This window comes from Onychomys torridus, chromosome 3 (assembly GCF_903995425.1).
Source record: "Onychomys torridus chromosome 3, mOncTor1.1, whole genome shotgun sequence".
NCBI lineage: Eukaryota > Metazoa > Chordata > Mammalia > Rodentia > Cricetidae > Onychomys > Onychomys torridus.
The window spans coordinates 98,203,911-98,224,810 of NC_050445.1; the positions used below are offsets into that span (position 1 = coordinate 98,203,911).

The window sequence follows — 20,900 nt, forward strand, 5'->3', positions numbered from 1 at the left end:
ACACTTCTATTAACTAATAGCATGTGTGCTAATGATATTAGGAGATAGGAGAGCTGATGGATTTTAAGAGAGGGAGAAATTATATTTATTGCCGGTCATCTCTGCCCCACAATATCCAATAACAAAATATTTAAAGGGAAAAAAAAGATTATATCTGTACTAAACATGTATGTATATACCTTTTACATTATTCTTACTTCCCAAATAGTGTAGTGTGAATGTTGACACAGCACTTACACCATATCAGGTCTTACATATAATATATAGATGAAGTAGATAAAAAAGATACATAGATTATATGCAAATGCTATTCCATTTCATATGAGGCTTGAGTATTTGCGATTCTGGGGACTATGGGGTCCCCTGTGGATACAGAGCAAAGACCACACCCACCAGCTCCCATGTGTAAAATGTCTATTTCTACTAGACCTGTTGTGGGATTTACTAGCTGACGGACCATACCTGAGGGGAGTGTCTTTAGTGCACGTCTGCCCAATCTCACCCCTGTTCTGGGGTTCCAGAGGTTGTCAAATGAAAATGCATGTCCTAACAAATACAGGCCTCTTAGACCCAAGTCAGACTTCACACACATGCTCCTAAGGTCCCAAGGAGCACACCTTCTGCCTCTTGAGGATACTTGGGGATGTACTCAGCCATGGGATGGATCTGTCTGTCAACCAAGATGCACACTCATGTCAGCAGCTGAGCACACATGTTCAGGCGGCTGCCCGGGCATCTCCTCCATATTTCTTTCCCTGCTTCTCTCCATCTAGAACAATGCTTCGAAGCTCCTCCTGGCCATCATGGAAAGCAGACACGATAGTGAAAATGCAGAGAGGATTCTGTACAACATGAGGCCCAAGGAGCTGGTGAGTTGTGACTGATCCCTTGGCAGTGGCGCCAAAGAACCTCAGAGCAAAAACTGAGACAGAATAAAGGACCTGCTTCTTTGAGCTTCTGAAAAACATTTCCCAAATCAAAAGTACCAGGGATCATTTCATCCAGGCCTGTGGCTGGTTAGAGAAGCGTGGCAATGTACATGGGGTGCCTTGCCTTGTCCTATCAGCACAGACCACATATAGAAGCTTCCCTCCCCTTTGCTCACTCATGGAGAACAGTGTGCAGTGGCTGAGTCTGGGTTCATGGCCAGGGCTCAGGGCTTTGACTGTGTCACCTCAGGTAGCTCTCTGAGCTGCACTGTCCTGATCTATAGAAGAGAAGGTAAGATGACTTACATTGAAGGGCTATTTTAAAGTCTACAACACGAGTCATATCAACACCTTTAGCACAGCACCCGACATGTAGTACTTTATGAGTTGAGGGCCATTTTCTTCTCTTTATTCATTATTAGGCAAATGTTCTACCACTGAGTACATCCCCAGCTCTTGTCTTTTTGTTTTGTTTTATGGTGTTTATTGGGGGGTTGGGGGGTGGACAGGAGCAGGAATAGAAGGTTGAGACAGAGTCCCATGTAGTTCAGGTTGGCCTCAAACTTACCGACTGTATAGCTGAGGCTGTCCCTGAACTCTGGGTCCTCCACCACCACCTCTCAAGTATTGGGGTTATGGGTTATGCACCACCATTCCCTGACAGCCTCGGGTGTTTGAAATGATGACTTGCTATACTGCAGCTGGCCTTAATCTCACAATCATTTATACTCCACACGCTGGGATTACAGGTGAGTGCCACCACACATAGCTCCCTGCCACATCTTTTTAGGACTTACAAGTTCACATCTGTCCTAGGTGCCAGTAATCTGAACAACAGAAGAATCTATCTTGAATGTTGATGTTTAGTCTTTTGTTTTCTTAAAACATGACCTGGTTTATTTTCAAAGAGCACCATTTGTGATGGGCTGTGGCATCCATGTTGGGAGTTGGTGGTGTGAACTCTGAAAGGAGCAGTGTTCAAGGACGGGTGATAAGAGTTGAGTCTGTTTGGACTGTGCCCCATGCAAATAAACTGTAACTGACAGATTTAAATGAGGGCATTAAAACATTTCTGCCTCCCAGTGACCTGAATGTGCACTAGAGACCAGACCAAAGTCCCTTTATGTATTCCTTCAAATAAAAGTTCACAGCAGCCTGGCTCTTTGATCCCAGAGGTCAGGGAATGAGTTCTCAGGAGAGACAGGAGTCTCTGCAAGTTTACATAACAGCTTATGTAACTGGGGTAACAGGGTAGCTAAGGGTCGTGACTATCTAGTATGGTCAGAATGGCCTTTGTATAGGAACCCATTCCAGCTCTTATGAATCAAGAATGTGCCCTGGCTCCTCAAGACTGTCTTGAGTAGAGGAAATGCCACAACCCCTTGCTCTGGCGGCCACCAACTCCTGGGTTTCCCCCTTGTGGTTAGAGAACATTATTCTGGATCATAGAAAGGGTCAAATCTTAGAGTAAATAGGGTTCTAAGAAAACAAATAGAATGTTTGGATATCCAGAACACATCCCTGTGTGCACATGTGTGCATGCATATGCATGCATGTACCTATTCATGAACTTTGCATATGTAACAAGCTGGATTTGGTTTTAGAACTGCTGGGAAAACAAGCTCAGGGAGCGAGGGTCTCATCTCCAAAGTGGTATCAAGCAGCTGACCCACTGTCAGTACAGAATGTGTGGCTCTCTGCAGGCTTCATCTTGACTAATAAGAAAGTCCCCAATAATGACTAGTGACAATGAAGAAGGTACCCCCAGGCTGACATACCTTCTGAATCATCAAAGGAAATGATTAATTCTTAGTATAACTGAGCATATTTATTCTTAGTGTTTGACTTAATGAATTCTGAATGATATGTTTACTTAGGGAAGCTTCACAGGGCCATCTCTGTGAATTGTGCTGATTGCCAAGGGATAGCTTCAGATGTAAGCAGCTCCAACCTCTGCACCCTGGGAACCATAGTGAGTGAGAACAGTCAACAGGTAGTAAAATGCTCTAAGTATACTACTAGGTTATGAGGAGTCCTAGAGTCAGGCAGGCAGCTGTGAAGGGTAGTGGCCAAGTTCAAATCCTAGCTCATTAACCATGACTTCAGCAATGTTCTTTTATCTCTTTATTTCCGCCTCTGTAAAGGAGTGGAAGTTCCTGAGACCTCATAAAATGTTTGTGAGCATTGCATTTTAACAGACATTATCACACTGAACACAGTGTTTGACATAGCACAGGTTTTCAGGGGTGACGCTGGTTCATGAAGTTACCTTCCCATGGGGTAGGGTCTGGGAGACTTGTACTCAGAAAGTAATTTTACTACTTTCCTAAAAGTTACACCATAGAGGGTCTCTTTTTCCACTGTGGGTTCCAGGATTCTGACTCAGGTCTTCAGGCTTGCATGGCAAAGCCCTTTTAGCCAGTGAACCATATCTCACCAACCCCTTTCCCCCCGTCAAGGTGTTTTTATAACTGCCATCAGCTTCTAAAGCAGAAGGATATGAACCAGCCACTGAATGTTGGTTGGTCCAAGTGGAGTGAATGAACTTCTCTTGTCGGTGAAGGTTGACTGATACTCACTGCCAGCATCATTGTCACTAAGGAGTCAGGGGCCGTACCCAAGCCTGAGAGGCTGAGACATGGTCCTTGGCGGGCAGTGTCTGCTCCGTGAGTAGGGCCTGCTGTCTAAGTGCTGTAGCTGCCAGTCCTGCGTGGGTCACCCCTGAGTCAGGAAACGTCTTCTCTTGTCCCTTCTCAAAGGTGGAGGTGATCAAGAAAGCCTACATGCAAGGTGAAGTGGAATTTGAGGATGGTGAAAACGGTGAGGATGGAGCTGCCTCCCCCAGGAATGTGGGCCATAACATCTACATCCTCGCTCACCAGGTACAGCCCTCCCTCTCTTGCCCTTCTAGACACCACCAGCATTCTAAGTTGCCCGGGGACTGGCTCTTCCTGGAAAGCTTTCTCCTAGCACTGTCTGTACCCATGTGAACATGGCTTGCAGGTGTGTTTGGCCACCTGCCTCGAGGGGCTGAATTCCAGGATGCTGCCCTTTTCCCGCGTGGTAGGTCAGGGACTTGGAGATCCCCACGCTCTGTAGGCGCATCTCCCCTTGAGCAGTGACACTGGGTGCTTTGTCTGGAGCCACTGAAAGGGAGTCTTAGGCATTTTATAAATGCCAATGAATCCCTCCTAACAACATGAAGAAATACGTGTGAGCCTCCTTGCCTATCACATTTGGGGACCTGTGGGAACCTGTCCTTAGAGTTTCCTTTTGTCTGTCTTTTTGGGTGATACTTTCCGCCCTGACACCACAATGCCAGATTTCATAATCTCTTCCCAAGTGCCTTGGTTTTTGAAGTTGTTTCTGTGGGTATACTGGTGTGCCTTCAGCTTTTGGGTGGGGATGGACCAGCTGTAGCCAAGCTGGAGGCTGACATGTCCTTTTCTTAGCCCCTTTTAAACTTGGGTACAGTACCTGGCTATGGCACAATAAAGGCAAGAGACCTGAAGCTGCCGGGTCCCTGCCCCTGCATATCGACTGCAGGATTTCAAACACTCCCCTGTCCCACATCACCTCCATACTCGGCATCTAGCATCCAAAAGCAACTGAATAGTCCCAGAGTGGAGGCTTAATGGGGTGCACCAAAAACCTCATGTCCCTCCTGCCTGGCTTAAGAAATCAGAGAAAAGGGGGACCCTGCATGGGCATGAGCCGTCCATTCTTTTATGCCAGATTCCCAAAATAGCCTCTTTGCAAAGCCGAGCTGAGCAGAGGGGAGTAAGCCTCTTGGTACTGTGGCCATTGACTTACTGTAGGTCATTTTGCATTTTAAACTCAGAATTAGAAAGGCTGTGGGTATAGCTCAGTTGGTAGGATGCTTGCCTGGCATGTACAAAGGCCTGGTTGTGGTGGTGTACACCTGTAAAATCAGAACTTAGGAGTGAGGGGCAAGAAAATCAAAAGTTTAAGGTCATCCTCAGCTACATAGCATGCTCAAGGTCAGCCTGAGATACATGAGGCCCTGTCTCAAAGAAATAAACCTTGAGTTTAAAAGTAGCTCTTAGAATCCTTGACACCGAATTTCTCTTTGTTTGTGTTCTAGTTGGCTCGGCATAACAAAGAACTTCAGACCATGCTGAAGCCTGGAGGCCAGGTGGATGGCGATGAAGCTTTAGAGTTCTATGCAAAGCACACGGCACAAATTGAGGTAAAACAAACAAACGAAACCAAAAACACAGTGATGGCATGAGCAGGGAGAGCTCAGGCACCAAGCCTGGACCTCGAGTGAATGGTACCCTGTATCAGGCTTGGCATGTTCTCTCTGCTCTCAGCAATAAAAATGTTGGGAGTCTTTCCTGGTTACTAGGTTCCTCCATTAGGTACTAGATGTCCAGTGGTGGCCAAAAGTACCATGAGTACCATGCTGAGGGTCCAGATGGGGGAGACACATACTAATCGGATCCATATCGATTTAATTACAAATTCTAGCCAGCACCTAAAACAAGTGGATAGGGCTAAGGAGATAGTTCAGTTGATAAAGCATTTGTCATGCAAGTGCAAGGACCCTCTTCACCTTCCAGAACCCACATAAAAAATTCAGGTGTAGTGTCATGCACTATCATCCCAGGGCTGGGAAGGCAGAGTTAGACAGATGACTGGGCTTTCTTGGCCTACTTGAAGAGCCATTGGTCAATAAGAGACCCTGCCTCCAAAACGAGAGGGGGAATGGATGGGGGAGAAAGTACCTGATAAATGATACTCAAGTTGACTCTGGCATATCTGTATCAGCACACACCTGCACATAGGAACATATACACACCCAAAGTCTAGCAGAGGGACCTATTGTAGATTATAGTGACCCAGGAGGTCTGTTCTGAAGAAATGGCATCCAAATAAATAGGGTGCAAGAACACAGGACTGAAGTGGGCAGTGCCCAGAGGGAGGAGTTTTTCTGATCTCCACAAGGAAGACCACAGGTAAGGGGTGTAGCTAGAGAAGGCGTGTATGGCTGGAATTGAGTGAGTCAAGAGGGAAATGGCGCAAGATCAGGAGAGGAGGCAATACAGAGCCCAGCTCTCAGTGTCTCTGCTGGAGTTTTAAGTCCCAGGTTGTATGACTCCTGAGTATGGGGTGCACTTCCTATCACCTGCGTTGACTCTTAGCATCTGAAAAGAAACATGTCTGGCTCCAGGATCTAGGTAGTCAGCATGTTGTACCTTGTTTTGCTAATTAATTTAGTATCAGTATCAAAAGAGATTTGGAAAGATCTAAGAGACTTGTTGGACAGAACAACACATTCAGAGTGTGACGTCTCGGAAATCCGTTCTTACCCGCTGTCTCGGCTCTCCAGGTGGTCCCAATAAAATGCTTTACTGACCAACTCGTTAGCCATGCTAAATGGTTGTGAACACAGAGGCCTCATTTGTTGTCCAGCTTTGTCTTCTGCATCCTTTAGGAGACAAGCTTGGCAGGTCAGAATGTTAAAGATGAATAGAATCTTGAGGTATCATCCAACACTTAGGTCCAGTTGGGAGAAGACTGGAGTCTGATGAATTCTCTTACGACTTGAGGTAGAGAAGGAATGCTGTTCTGTTTCCTGAGTCCCACTGCTTAAATCTGCTAAAACAATGAAAATTTAAAAACAGTTACTAGCCTCCAAATCGTGCCCTTGGCTGGCCAGGACCCTCCCTCTGATTCCGTCGTCGAGGGTTATGTATGCAGATCTGGGGTACTGTGTCCTAGCTTCTTGGGGCTTTGCTAGCAGACTTTGGAGTTTTCACGCTTCAGCCATAGAATGGCATTCTAGCCATAGGTCTTCCTCTGCCCTCCCTTTGCCTCCTAAAGCCTGCTACACGTTTCTTTTTTGCGTAGGTGAATGAAGGAATGGACCTGGATGTTGTCTGTGTGAAGCAGATGGCTACTTCCTAGCATGTGTTTGGATCAGGTCTTTGAGCCTATGTCCCTGGCAGGTTCTAGGTGCTACTACATACTACACTTCCAGTTTAACCAGGCTGCTTTGAACCTAAACCATTCTGACAACAGAATAATTCCAAAGCCCCCCAAACCTAAGCTCCAGCTAGACTCGGGAGGCGCTGGTGTAGAGACCATGTTCCTGTGTTCGTAACTGAGTCAGAGCTGTGGGAACCTGCCTGACCTCCAGAAGTTTCCCACCACAACTGGGCCTGAGTCACCTCTCTTGCCCCATCAGGGAACAAAGGTATTGAGAGAGGGAGCAAGCTCTTCCTGTCAAGGGCGTCAGCCTGGGCTTCACCTGACCTCCTCATGCTCTGGGGAAGAATAAAAGAAGGCCAAGAGGCCATGTCTCTGGTGTACTGCAGCCCGTGGCCCTTTAGAACCCTATCCTTGAAACTGTGACTAATTGGAATCAGACTACTCTGGAGACAAAGCCCGACTAGGAAGAGAATGGAGGAAACTTGCAGGTATCCACCCCTGGAGCCCCACGAAGACAATTTAAGGAACACTGATATCCTCCCAGAGACAGTGGGCATATTAGCTCACATATCACATATTCTGGACATTATGACCAGATGGAGGAGGTCATTACAAATATGATATAAAAGCAAAGGTCTGTTCTAAACCCAGGTTTTGCTATCTGAGAAAAGATAAGTGAGTTGAGGCTTATACTATGACCCAACATTGCCCTATCTAGTATGGTAGCCATCAAGCCATGCCTGTTAAATCAAAATTAGTTGCAAATGAGTATTCTGTTGCTAATTTGCAGTAACTACATGTGCCTAGTACTCCATGGCCTCTGTGACTAGTGGCTGTCCTCTTGGATACACTAAGAACAGCCCAATCACTGTAAACAGTTCCATTGTATAGTACCGGCCTCAGCAGAATGTCCTAACAAAACGCAGGATAAATTTTTCCAGATGAACACTGATCATATTTAAAGGAAAAGGAAGAATGGATTTCCCATCTGTTCATTTTCATCAACTAATTTTTATGCCATACAGTGTCAATGTCAGTTGCTACTGGGTGTTTTAACCAGGCTGAACTGGTTAGCTTGTGAAATTGTGCTGGTTATCTTTAAGCTTATCAGTTGTTTGTCCAGACAAACACTTGGGCAGTGTCTAGTCAAGGTTGTACCTTGTTCATCTACAGTCTCAAAACATTTTAAAGTACCTTGGGAGTGTGTAGAGTGTAACTATTACAGTTTTATGATTCTAGTGATTTAAAAAAATGATAAATATTCCACATTACAGTCACAAACTTAAAACCAGTATTAAGTATTAAGATTATAGGAGGAAAGTTAATATTTAAATGAATGGAGTATGAGGTTAGACAAATTCTTAGGGACTTAACAAAACCTTTATGTCTGGTATGTGCATGCAGGAAGGCACAGACACACATGCTCACGCACAAAGACACATCCTGACCAGGGGCTTTCAAATTAGACAGATTCACATTATCCTGAGCCTTGAACCCTGAATTCACTGCCAGTAGCAAAGCAAAAGAGTCTTGGTAAAAAGCTCTGGGAATAACTGCTTACCCTCCACTTACTTTAACCCTAGATTGTCAGACTGGACCGGACAATGGAACAGATTGTCTTCCCTGTGCCCAGCATCTGTGAATTCCTGACTAAGGAATCCAAACTGCGAATATATTACACCACGGAGCGGGATGAGCAAGGCAGCAAGATCAATGACTTCTTCCTGCGCTCCGAGGACCTCTTCAATGAAATGAACTGGCAGAAGAAACTTCGAGGTGAGTTATAGTGCCTGGACATGCTCGAGAAACATGCAGCTCTGCGTCCTCACGCTTGGCCTGGGTAGAAGCCATTCAGGGCTGGTTGGTGATGGTCCCCTCTGAACACAGAGAATTTTTGGTATTTCAGTCTATGGGCCCCATCTAAAGGCTCTAAATGGGGTGTGTTCATGCGGTATTTGATTTGATGGGCCCAAGGGAGCTTCATGGATGACTTGGAGTGCCTATTTGGGTGTTTCCCTGTGGAAACTTAACTAGACACAGAAAAGGCTAGGCCCTTTTCCTTCACAGGATGGTTCCCTTGGGCTGAGAATGCAGACAGTCACACCTGTTCCTGAGACTCTCCTGTTTTCCCTCTGATGAAGCAGCTCAGGGTCAAAACTCCCAGCCGTTTTACAGTAGGTGTAATTGTTTGCAGTAAGATGCAGCGTTGCTCACCAGCAGGTCCTGTGGTAAAGCCCCACCAAGTCAGATGGAGATTACTCTTGTCTAAAGCACATTTATAGCTCTCCCCCCACCCCTCACCCCGCCCCAGAGCTTCCGGCTCCCAGTTTTCATTAGATTTTAATGTGATCCTTCAGCATCAGCAGCTTGCTTGGCATCAGCTGTTGTGACCAACTTTGAAAGGATGATGCTTTATTTGTGTGTGAGAGTTGGGAGCCAGAGCCAGGTTTTGGGTTTTTTGGGGGGGGTTGTTTTTTGGTTTTTTTTTATTCAAAACTCTGAAGTCAAGCTCCAGTTGAGATCTTGAAGGCTCTTTGCAGGGTGCGGCTGGAATAGGGGAGAGCTGTGTCAGAGATCCGTTTCCGGGACTCGTGCTATCTCTGGTCCCTGCCAGTCTGAGCAGAGCCAGGCCTGCTTTCCTTACCAGGCTTGCCTTGTACACCTTCCTCCCCATTTCCCTCCACCCCTGGAGTCACACGCACAAAGAGTTGTGCAATCCAGGCTAGTAGTGGGTCCTCAGCCCCAAGGTGGAGGAGGAGAGCAGGCAGCTTAACTATTCCCAGACCCTCAGCCGTCCAGTGGACAGTCTCATTTACCCTAGAAAGGCCATCTCATTGTGCCACGGGTTGTCTTGAAGTGCAGCTAGTGCTTTCTCTCATTTCAGCCCTTCTGTTTTTGAAAAATAGTGTTTGTTTTAGGGAAGTTTAAGAACAACTATGCTTGTCATCCAAAAATTTCTTAATTGGCTTCAAAGCTAAGATAAAAATGGAAAATAATAAGTGAGTTAAGCATTCCAAGTGCTTAGGAAGGGGAGAGGTGCACTCATTAGAATCTGCATTAAAATGGAGCACTCTCCTCTTCGCTGAGTCACTGAATTCGCTTCTACCAAGTGTCCAGGGGAGATTGTTTGGTCGCATTTGTGAAGCCGGCTCACCTTCGGCTGAAGTTACCAAGGTTGTGACTGTGTGATAGGAAATCAGTAGCCAGTTCACCCTCAGTGTCTATTTGGCTACTAATGTTAGTGTTTTAGAGTGTCAGGAAATCAGTATGGGACTGGGGAGATGGGTCAGCAGTTAAGAGCACTGGCTGCTCTTGCAGAGGACCCAAGTCCACTTCCTGGCACTCACAACCCTCTGTAACTCCAGTTCCGGGGAATCTGACAGGCTCCTTTGGCCTCTGTGAGTACCAGGCACATACACACATGCAAGATAAGTACTCATACACATAAAATAAAGATAAATCTTTTTTAGAAGAAATTAGTTTTATCTTCTTTAAGAATTTCTCTCCACAAACCCTTTCCTGCTTTATTCTTGAAACACACACACACCCTCCTGTGTGTACACGTTCTTCTTGGGCCATCCCTTTCTGCCATCTGAAGATCGTGTCTGGTGAAGAGAAGATTCTAGGCTGTGGTAACTAGAGGACAGAGCAAGAGGAGGCTCAGATAAAGTTGCTTATGCTGCCTCTTTCTTGCTGGGAATTGTCCCTCATGCTTATCACATTAGAGGTGAGAAATGCTGTTGCTGTGGAGTCTTAAGTCATCCAGAAAAGCCCAGTTTCTTTAAAACAAACAACCAGGAACCAGTGTGACCAAGACATGCCCTGGATGCGGTTATTTCAATAGCTTTGGCTGTCTTGGGTGCTGGCATTCTACCTTTTTGCTGTTGTGCGGCAAGTATATCAATCCGGCTAAATTACAGTCCTTAGTAAAAGCAAACACACTGCAAGATGCAGTGGGGGGGTTTAGCAGTGTGTATATTTCTTCCTGTGGGAACTGACGATCTGTAAGGAGACAGACAGCACAAGCATGTTTTTAAGTGGCTCCAATACAAAGATGACTACAACCAGGGCTATAATCAAGCAATGACAGGTTACAAAAGGATGGGAAATAAAGACTTGAAAGAAGAAGAGGGATGATGGTGACATCTAGCAGGGAAGGCCAATACAGCCTAAAAGATGGGGTGTGTGGGTATGTTCCATTGCCTGCTGCTGCTATAACACACTGCCACAAACCCCGGCACTTACGGCAACGTGTGTGTACTATCTGGAAGGCAGAAGTCTGGTGTTAAAACTCCAGGTATGGGTAGGATGGGTTCATGTGTTCTTCCAGTGTTTTAAGACTCCTGTGTTTCTGGGTTATGAGCCTTTCTCCATCTTCAAGCCAGCGATGCCGAGGAGAGCCCTTTCCAGGCTGTACCCTCCGAGTCTTCTGCCGCCTCCTTTCACCTAAAGGACTTTGTATGTCTCTTTTGTCACATGACATAACACATTCACAAGCTGAAGACTCAGGTTTGGGACATTTGATTGGGCATCATTTTGCTTACCATAGAAGGTCTGTTAATTGCTTTAATCATTCCCAAAACACTGTGGCTTAAAACAACAAATACTCATTTTCCTATAGTTTCCTGTGGTCAAGAATTTGAGAGTAGCTCAGCTGGATAGTTATGGCTTAGGGTCTTTCATTAGGTTGCCACTGAGATACCATCGAGGACAGCACATAGACCTTTCCATGAGTCTCCCGTGTCCTCATGACACAACAGTTGCTTTCCTTAGAGTAAATGATTGAAGAGTGGGTGTGAGGAGAAAGCCACAGAGTTTTTATGATCTGCTCTTAGAAACCTCATGCCAGCACCTGCAGTACCTTCCATATGCTAGAAGCATAGCACTGATACAGCCATACTCGGGGCAGTAATTAGCTGCCCTTCTTAGGGTGTTCTATCAAATAAAGAGTTATAGCAAAACTGGAGGCATGTATCTATACCACAACACGGGAGGGAGTGCATGGGAGCTCAACAATGTGTTGGTGGGAGCCACCATTAGGTTGGGATGTAGAAACAAAGTATGTGGGGAAGGGAAGTGGGGGAAAGATTTGGAGAAGTTTGGGACATAGCTCCATGTACCATGGGAAGTGTAAAGATACTGTAGGTCTTTAACTATCTCCTTGCACCTGGATTAATAACTGTTTGAGCTATAGGTCTGATCATTTATTTGTTCAGAATCAAAATGAAACTATAAAGTGTTAGCTTTGGGAAATTAGATATATTCATAAACTATATGCCCTTAGTTAAAGGCCATTTATTGCAGTTGTACTGAAGGGGACATATTCCCATGCAGGGAATTCTGGCTTCCATGGACCATCGCAGATTTATACTAGCTGCTTATATTCTTCTTGGTCTTTTTATGAGCTCTTGATGAATACATAAGGATGCTGTCAGTTTCCCTTGACCTATCACTCAAATTCAGCAGTTATCAGCTTTCTGCCATTAATCTCTCCAGTTCTTTCCCTATTTTTGTTATGTATATCAGAAGTGGACATCAGTCCCCAAAGAAGTGCCAGTGGCTATGCCAGGCAGGCCAGATGAATTCTCATTTCTAGTTTGCTTCAGCAGACTAGAGATGTGGCTCAGTTATTCAGTGCTTACATAATGTGCATGAAGCCCTGGGTTTGACCCTCAGCACCATATAAAACTAGGCATAGTGGTGCACAACTATAGTGACGAAGAGGCAGGATAATAAGAAGTTTGAGGACATCCTAAGCTGTAGAACTGGTTTGAGGCTAGCTTAGACTACATGAGAGACCCTGTCTAAAAAAGGATATTCTTTTTGTTTCAGCAATTAATTTACAAAATATTAAATTGCTACCTGGAAGTTGACTGGAGTCAGTCAGCTCTATTGAATGGTGACATTGGCCATCTGTCTTTACCCCTTTTGTTGACTCCAGATGATCACTAATTTGGGGAAATGAATTCGCCAATACTTCCTCCAATATCTGGGCATTGGTTTCTCTTATTTTTCAAAATGAAGAATTTTGAACTAGATGATTGCTCATAGCTCTGTAACTCAACAGTTTTGAAACATTGCCTGTGACCAAGTTCCAACATGATATCAACAATTACTAAATTACACAGAGACCTCTTTAATTGTTCCATAACTTTCTTTGGATGGAAGTTTCCAAAGGCTTGGCTGCCGTTGCAGGCATCATTATATGGTCATTGGATTTGTCATTGGCTGCTGTCCTAAAGTTAAATGAAGATTTCATTGGTAGGGAGGTGGTTCATGATAGAGATCCTGGCTCACATACCCTGTGCTTTTCTCTGGAGGGGCATGATATCTAATGAGAACTATCTTGTGGAAGCTGTCCCCTACATGGCCACTTCAGTTCCTTCTATGACCTCTATGGCATAGAATCATCAGTCAGAAGCAATGGCTTAGGAAGGTGGTAATGAAGCCGGGTGGTGGTGCACACCTTAAATCCCAGCACTTGGGAGACAGGCAGGTGGATCTCTGTGAGTTCGAGGCCAGCCTGGGCTACAGAGTGAGTTCCAGGAAAGGCGCAAAGCTACACACAGAAACCCTGTCTTGTAAAACAAAACAAAATAAAACCAAAAAAAAAAAAAAAAGAAGGTGGTGATGTGCCAAGTGTCTCTTGCCCCTTTGTAATAGCTTTAGGTCAGCCACCTGCTGTCCTCAGTTCCTTGGTTCTGAGATCAACTGTACCATTTGAGGGAAATGGCATGTGACTCAATGGTGGGAGAAAGGGCTAACTGTCCTGCACTGGGGAATTAATGGAGTGTTTTAAGCCAAGAAAATGGTACCAGGCCCAGTCAGAGGCTCAGCTGGGCCAACTCTGAATGTTCTGTCTCCTTGACATTTCTAAAAAGGCTAATTAAATTCTTGGGTCTCTCTGAGCATCTCATCTGGTACTGAAGGTCTGGGGAGAACCAGACTCATAGTGTGTGAACTCTGGATAACCCTCAGATTTCATAACTGGTGGAGTTGACTGGAGCATGCAGGACCTTGAGCTGGTCCAGCCTTTGCCCTTCTCTCCTTCCTTGCACCCCAATGCATCTTCTGTTAGTGAGTTCTCCAGTGACCCGATGTCATGTCACTGTGTGCCAGCTTTGAAACAAGTTATGGCTCTTACTGCTGTAGTCCAAACTAGGAACAAAAGTGGACTTGTGGGGGTCTAGGAGGAGGAAGGGCCATGCCAAGCTCTAGCACTCTGACTTGTCCTCATCAACAACCTCACAGACTTCGTTTGTTTCCCCAGCCCAGCCTGTCTTGTACTGGTGTGCCCGAAACATGTCTTTCTGGAGCAGCATTTCCTTCAACCTGGCCGTCCTAATGAACCTGCTGGTGGCATTTTTCTACCCATTTAAAGGAGTGCGGGGAGGTAACCGTATCTTTCTTTATTGTTCAGAGACACAATCTTGCTATATAGTATAAGCTAGTCTGGAACTCAGGATGCTCCTCTCCTCTTCAGCCTTGTGATGACAGGCTGTCTTAGTGAAGATTTCTGTTGCTGGGATAAAACAGTATGACCAAAAGCAACTTGGAAAGGAAGGGTTTATTTCAGCTTGCACTTCCACTTGACAGTCCCACATCAAAGGAAGTCAGGGCAGGAACCTGGAGACGGGAACCGAATGAAGCAGAGGCCACAGAGGGGTGCTGCCTACTGTCTTGCTGCTCCTCTTGGCTTGCTCAGCCTATTTTTTTGATTTTTGCTAACAGAACTTTTGGGGGAGAAACACAGACTTGTACTACATGTTGAGATATTCTTTTCTTAAGTAAATTAAATACTAGATAATCCCATTGGCCTACAGGTTAAAAATAAAATATTATTAAAATTGTATTCATAAAAAGAAGGAAAAAAATACCCTAAAGTCTGAGAATTCTAATTCTGCTCACTCAGTCAGAGGTGGGGACACTTTGTCCATTAAGGTCCCCACTTCCCAAATTCTAGCATGGGTCACATTGACATAAAACTAGCCAGCACACAGGCATACTCTACCATGCCTGGTTCAGTATCTTTAGTTTCAAGGATACATGGGTCCTAAATTCTATCACTGAAACCATTGATGCCATTTAGGACCCTAGTTACCCGTTTCCAGATAAGAGGAAATAGTATCTTTTACCCAAGATTTGGTTTTAAATCAAACTTAAAATAGTGTTTGGTTTTTTTTAAAAAAAAAAAAAAAAAAAAAAAGGAGGAGGAGAAGCTATGGAGCCTGTCAGAAATTGTCTAAAGCCCCATGTCTTACATATGGGGAAAGCATGTGTCTGAGAAGTTGAGAGAGACAGCGTGCCAAGCTAGTTAGTGGAAGAGCTGATCTTACAGCATACACATTTTGTAATAAATCCACTGTATGTTTTCCCATACCACACTTCTGGAATGGTTTTCAGACTAAAGACAGTACGAAACCTCTGGAATCTACTTTCCCTTTTGCAAGTCAGGGGTGAGGCAGGTCTTGAGACTGTGGCCAGTACTCCTTGACTGTTTAGACTGTGGAAAGCTGCCTGCTACCATTCATGGATTTCCCCCACCCACCACCTCTTTCCAGTCATCCACATGAGCCCTCTACATGTTTTAATGAGAAAAGGCAAACAGGACAACATTTCTCTATCAGGGGACGCTCAACTTGATAACTAGTATCTGAGAGGCACTGGCCTTATGGGGAAATGTTCCTCTTTAGTTAGAGATTCACATCCTCTTTCTTCTCACCACATTAAGGACACAATCCAAGGCCTCATACATGCTAGGCAAATGCTGTAGCATGGAGCCATGTTCCTAGCCCCCATGCATCCCAGTCTCCAGGGAGGTCCAGTTTTTAGCTAAATTTTTCATCAGAGCTTTTTGGCATACCACTTTGCCTTTAGGTAAAACAACCTGCCACCAGCATCCTGTATGAAACTTAATGGGATAAAGAAGCCCCAAGTCAGACAAAGAAAAACATTGAGACTATTTGAGCTGAATATTATAGTTGTAGATTTAAGCAGCATATGCACAATAAAAGTGAATTTAAGGAACGACTTTAAAGTGATGACATGTTGTATAATGCTACACACATAGGATGCTGAGGCTTTGGTGTGGCTTCAGAAATGCCTAGAAGGTTCTTACAAAATAGTTAGAAGCCTGAATCCTTAATAGTCAAATCTGAGACCCCTTGAATGAGGTAGGTGATGGTTGAGGTCCTCCCAACTCTATGGTGGTGTACTCTGGGTATGGCACCACCTTCATTAGCTTGAAGGTTTCCTTGTCTGATTGTGAGTGAGTCATAGGCTTTAGAACTTCATGCCAATGGATTAACTGGAAGGCAGTATCAGAGATCCTGGGAATAAAAGGAAGCTGATTCAACCTACAAATCCCCTCTCATGATATGGATACTGAAGTTACCTTGGAAGCAGCAGTTCACCATCAAAGTGAATTCTTTCATTTGTAACACGTGCCATGGGAATTTTCTGTGCTAAACACCAACTGTTTTTAGGAAAACAGTTGCATTCATACTCCTCAGAAAATAGATGTGGTTTGTTAACCCAAAAATGCTCATGTGAGATCAGTATGTGTCAGACTCTGTAGGTGCAGTTCCGTAGTAGGATGCTGCCAAGCATGACCAAGGCCAGTATTTGATCTCCAGCACTTCTAAAATAAAATTTTCTATGTATGTTTACATCACAATTTCTTGCATCCTAAAAACAGGATTGCTAAAATGTACCTCTTAGATGACCTTATTTTGTACAGTATTGTGGTTCTGTGGCTTATGAGACCTTAGCAGCCAAGGGCAACTGTGGCCTTAAAAGCTCCTTTTCCAAAGCATCTATCTCCCCATCCTGCTAAGCCACACATAGGAAGCACAGTCCTGGTACAGAGTCAGATACTGCTTAGTCTGTGAGCATGCCACCATGGCTCAAGTAAAGACAGTGTGGCTCCTTAAACTTTCTAATGATTGGACTATTTTAACTTACTGTGAGTGGAAGGAACAGCATGACAAACTGCCATGTACATCAGCCCAGCTTGAACAATTAGCATTTTGCTAAACTTGTTTCCTCTAACCCCCTGCTGTATTTTTGAAACACTTTACAGAAGTTTAGACATTTTGTTGTTTTGACCATAAATATTTCAGTGCCTCTAACTTATAAGCATATTTTAAAATATATATAACTGCCATGCCATTATCATATGTAACAAAACTAACAGTAAATCCTATAATAGTCCAAATTCACATTTCTCCAGCTGCCTCCAAGATTTCTTTCTAGACCAAGTCTCTTAGAGTCTGGCAGTAGTTTTCAGTACCATGTTAATAGGGAGAAAAGAGCAGTTCTTACATTGGCCTCTTCAGGACTTGGGTGCAGGTGTTGTACTAGCCACATTTATGATTAAGACATTAAGAATATATTGAAACTCAGGCTTACTTGTATGGGTTTTTTAATCCCAGCATATGGAAGGCAGAGTCAGGCAGATCTCTGTGAGTTCAAGCCCAAAAAGTTCTAGGCCAGCCAGAGCAACAGTGACCTTGTTTTTGGTGAAAGAAAAAAGAAAGGAAGGAAGGAAGAGAAAGAGAGAGAGAGAGGGAGGGAGGGAGGGAAGGAGGGAGGGAGGGAGGGAGGAAGGAAGGAAGGAAGAGAAAAGAAGGAAGGAAGAAAGAAACAAGGAATGAAGAGAAAGAAGGAAGGAATAAAGGAAAGAAGAAATGTGTTTTAAATGGTTTTTAAATGTTTTTAAACATTTATGAAAATGAAAGGTAAGTCAGAGAATGAGAGAAAATATTTTCAAAGGATATATCTGAATATATGAGGACTTTTATGCAGAATATGAACACATAAAACACTGTGATAGAAAGAATGCCCTAGTAAAAGAATGGGCAAGGTATTTGTTCCAATAAATAACAAAAGAAGATCTAAGAATGACCAATAGGTACATGAAAAGATAGCCCACATTGTGAGTTGTCAGTAAATTACAAATTAGAACAACAGTGATATAGTTCTACAGACCTGCTAGAAGGGCTAAATTACAAAAGACTATCAATATTCAAGAACTAATGAAAGGAAAAAAGGTGTAATCTCTTGGAAAGCAATATGGCAGTATCTCACAAAGTTGCACATTATATATAAGTGCCAACAGTCTACTTCCCTGTGTTTATCCAAAAGAAACGACAGCATCAATTCCACTCTAAGGTTAGCACTAGAATGTTCTAGAAGCATCATTCTAAATATCTCCACACTGGGATGACCACAAATATCCATTCATTATTGAATGAACAAATAAATTGTGGTACATCCATAGTAACTCAGCAATAAAAACAGTGAAGTAGGAGTAACCAGCCTGATTCTTAAACACTAATTAGTCATACACGAAAGACTACCTACTAATACAATTCTTTCTCCATTTTCATGAGAAATGCAAGATTATAGTAACAGAAAGCACACTCATTGTAGCCTCGGGGTAGGGATGGAGCAACACATAAAATGCAAAGAGCTGCAGGAATGTCAGGGTGCTCATGTTTGTCAGGGTTAGCACATTCTGTGTCTTGATAGTGGTGACAACATCCTATGATGGTCATATAACTATAAACTGCCAAAAGTCTTGATCTGTGCTTACAGTGAATTCTTTTTTTAATAGTAGCTAAAGACTATTGAGATTAGAGGCATGTAACTTCTAGCCATTTGCTATATCACTTTGGAGAAAATACATAAAAACTGGATTACCTTTAAAGTAGAACTATTGCACCAACCCCATAGGTTGATAGAGGAGCTGAATAAATGATAATTAATGAGAACAGGAGAGAGAATATGATATCTGACAGTTGTGAAATGTACACAAAATGGTACCTGTGTCCCCTAGAATCCACATTTTTGAGTTTGCATAAACCTTATGTGCCTTTGTGCCCATTTCTTTTTCTTTTCTTTTTTTAATTTTCTGTGTATGTGGTATGTGTGGTCACGTGTGTGAGCACATGTGTGTATGTATGTGTGTAGAGGCCCAAGATTAACACTGCATGCCTTCCTTGATCATTCTCCATTTTGTATATTGAGGCAAGGTCTCTCACTGGAGCCTAACTTGTCTACCCAGTGAGCTTGCTGGGAGGATTCCCCATCTCCACCTCCCACTCACTGGGTTTACAGGAGAGCCACACCCACCCAACATTAACATGGATCCTGGAGATCTGAGCTGCCCACTTTGTGCCCGTTTCTAACCAGTTTTTCTTTCTTAAGGATACCGAAAGTGAAAAAAGGCAAGTGGCTGGATCTAGGGGACAGTTGTTGAACAGAAATGCCTCTGGGCGGAAGGAACTTAGCTGGAAAAAGAGCAGCCACCTGCTTAGTTACCTCCTCTTTGGCTGTGCTGTCCTGCCGGCCATTCTAAAGAGGAAAACCTCCTTTACATAAGTGTCCTGAATCATGTGGTGCTGCTTGTTTACATCCAAGGGAGACTCAAAATGTGACAGCATTTGCAATAGGGGTGTTTTCTTTTTTTTTAATGAGTGTTTTACAGAACTGTATTTTTAGCCATGTTGGCTGGTGTTATGTAACCAAGACATCTCGTGGGACACTCTAAATAGAAGCTGAAATAGCAAGAGATGACAAAAACTGGTAGAAGCTCGTTGGCTGCAGGGGTAATCTAACCGGAGATGAGGCCCAAGAGCCAGAAGTTGCCTTCCCCCTTCCTTTTCGGAAATCAAGTTCAGCCATGGAATCTGTAGTTTTCCTTTGCATATATTTAATAGAAAGTAAGCAGAGTCTTCCAGTCCCTCCATCCCCAGAAGTGAATTATGACCCATGGATCATTTTTATTTGTTGAATAAATTATCTGGTCTCTCCTCTGTGCCAGGTACTTTTCTCAAGAAACTTGGAGTCTAGACCGAAGACTGACAGACAAGTAAAATAATGGTTAAAGATAGCAGCATTTGGGGCTCGGGAGATGGCTCATTGGTTAAGCATGCTGGCTGCTCTTCCAGAGGACTCAGGTTCAATTCCTAGAACCCACATAGCAGTTTACAACTGTCTCTAATCCAGCGCCAAGTGATTTGATACCCTCACACAGACATATATGCAGGCAAAATACCAGTGCACATAAAAATAACTAAATCTTTAAAAAGAAAGGAAGGAAAGAAAGAAAACAAAAGAAATGAGCAGCATTTGAGCCAGCAATGTAGCTTGGTGGATAGAGAGCTGCCCTAGCATACCAGGCCTACAGGAATGACCAAGAAGTATGAGGAGGAGAACACTTTGCCTGCTCTTTCTTTTTGAGTAGGAATGACTTGTCAAAATTGGTAATATCTCAACTAAACCCAAGAGACACAGGAGCAGCAGAGAATTTTCCAGGCAGAAGGGACATGTATGATGGCTTGGAAGTCTAAAAACATTGAAACTTTGAGAATTTGAAGTGAAAATCAGAACAACATAGTTTAGAGAGGTGACTAAAGAAAATGTCGTCAGACCTGCCTTCATCTGTCACCTAGATGTCACAAAAGCACAAATTCCAAAGAACTCTGTTTTGTCTTTCCAGGAACATTGGAGCCACACTGGTCAGGCCTCCTGTGGACAGCCATGCTCATCTCTCTGGCTATCGTCATTGCTCTGCCCAAGCCCCACGGCATTCGGGCCTTAATTGCTTCCACAATCCTACGATTGATATTTTCAGTTGGGTTACAACCTACATTGTTTCTGCTGGGAGCTTTCAATGTAAGTATGAATTGCTTTATAGCACAATTCTTGTTTGTGAGTTAATAGGAATGTTTTCCATTTGGTCCCTAGCATCTTGGCCTATGTTTTCAATCCAGAAAAAAAAAAAATGTTGTTAGATTGGCATCTTCCTTTGACTTCTTCCTGGTAAATTGAGTCTCCAAGGGCATCATTTGGGCCTCGGCAAGCTCTTTCCTTGGAAGTAGCCCTCTCAAGAGCTAGACAGTCATAGTAGCAGCAAAGGAAGTTCAAGTTGGTTTGGCCAGTCAGGCCAAAGGTTTGTTTGGGCCATAGGTTTTTAGTCAGTAAGTCAAATGGTGAAATATTAACATAGCG

General features: G+C 43.8%; 1 protein-coding gene across 12 annotated transcripts in view; it reads left to right on the forward strand.

Moving 5' to 3' along the window:
• Positions 1 to 20,900, forward strand: part of Itpr1 (inositol 1,4,5-trisphosphate receptor type 1) — a 336,728-nt gene that overhangs the window by 269,833 nt on the left and 45,995 nt on the right. For all 12 annotated transcript variants that reach the window (XM_036181157.1, XM_036181158.1, XM_036181166.1 and 9 more), the window contains 6 exons: positions 774 to 869; positions 3,689 to 3,811; positions 5,035 to 5,139; positions 8,468 to 8,660; positions 14,155 to 14,277; positions 20,389 to 20,564. In XM_036181157.1, coding sequence (XP_036037050.1) covers positions 774 to 869; positions 3,689 to 3,811; positions 5,035 to 5,139; positions 8,468 to 8,660; positions 14,155 to 14,277; positions 20,389 to 20,564 — 816 coding nt within the window. The remainder of the gene's footprint in view (positions 1 to 773; positions 870 to 3,688; positions 3,812 to 5,034; positions 5,140 to 8,467; positions 8,661 to 14,154; positions 14,278 to 20,388; positions 20,565 to 20,900) is intronic.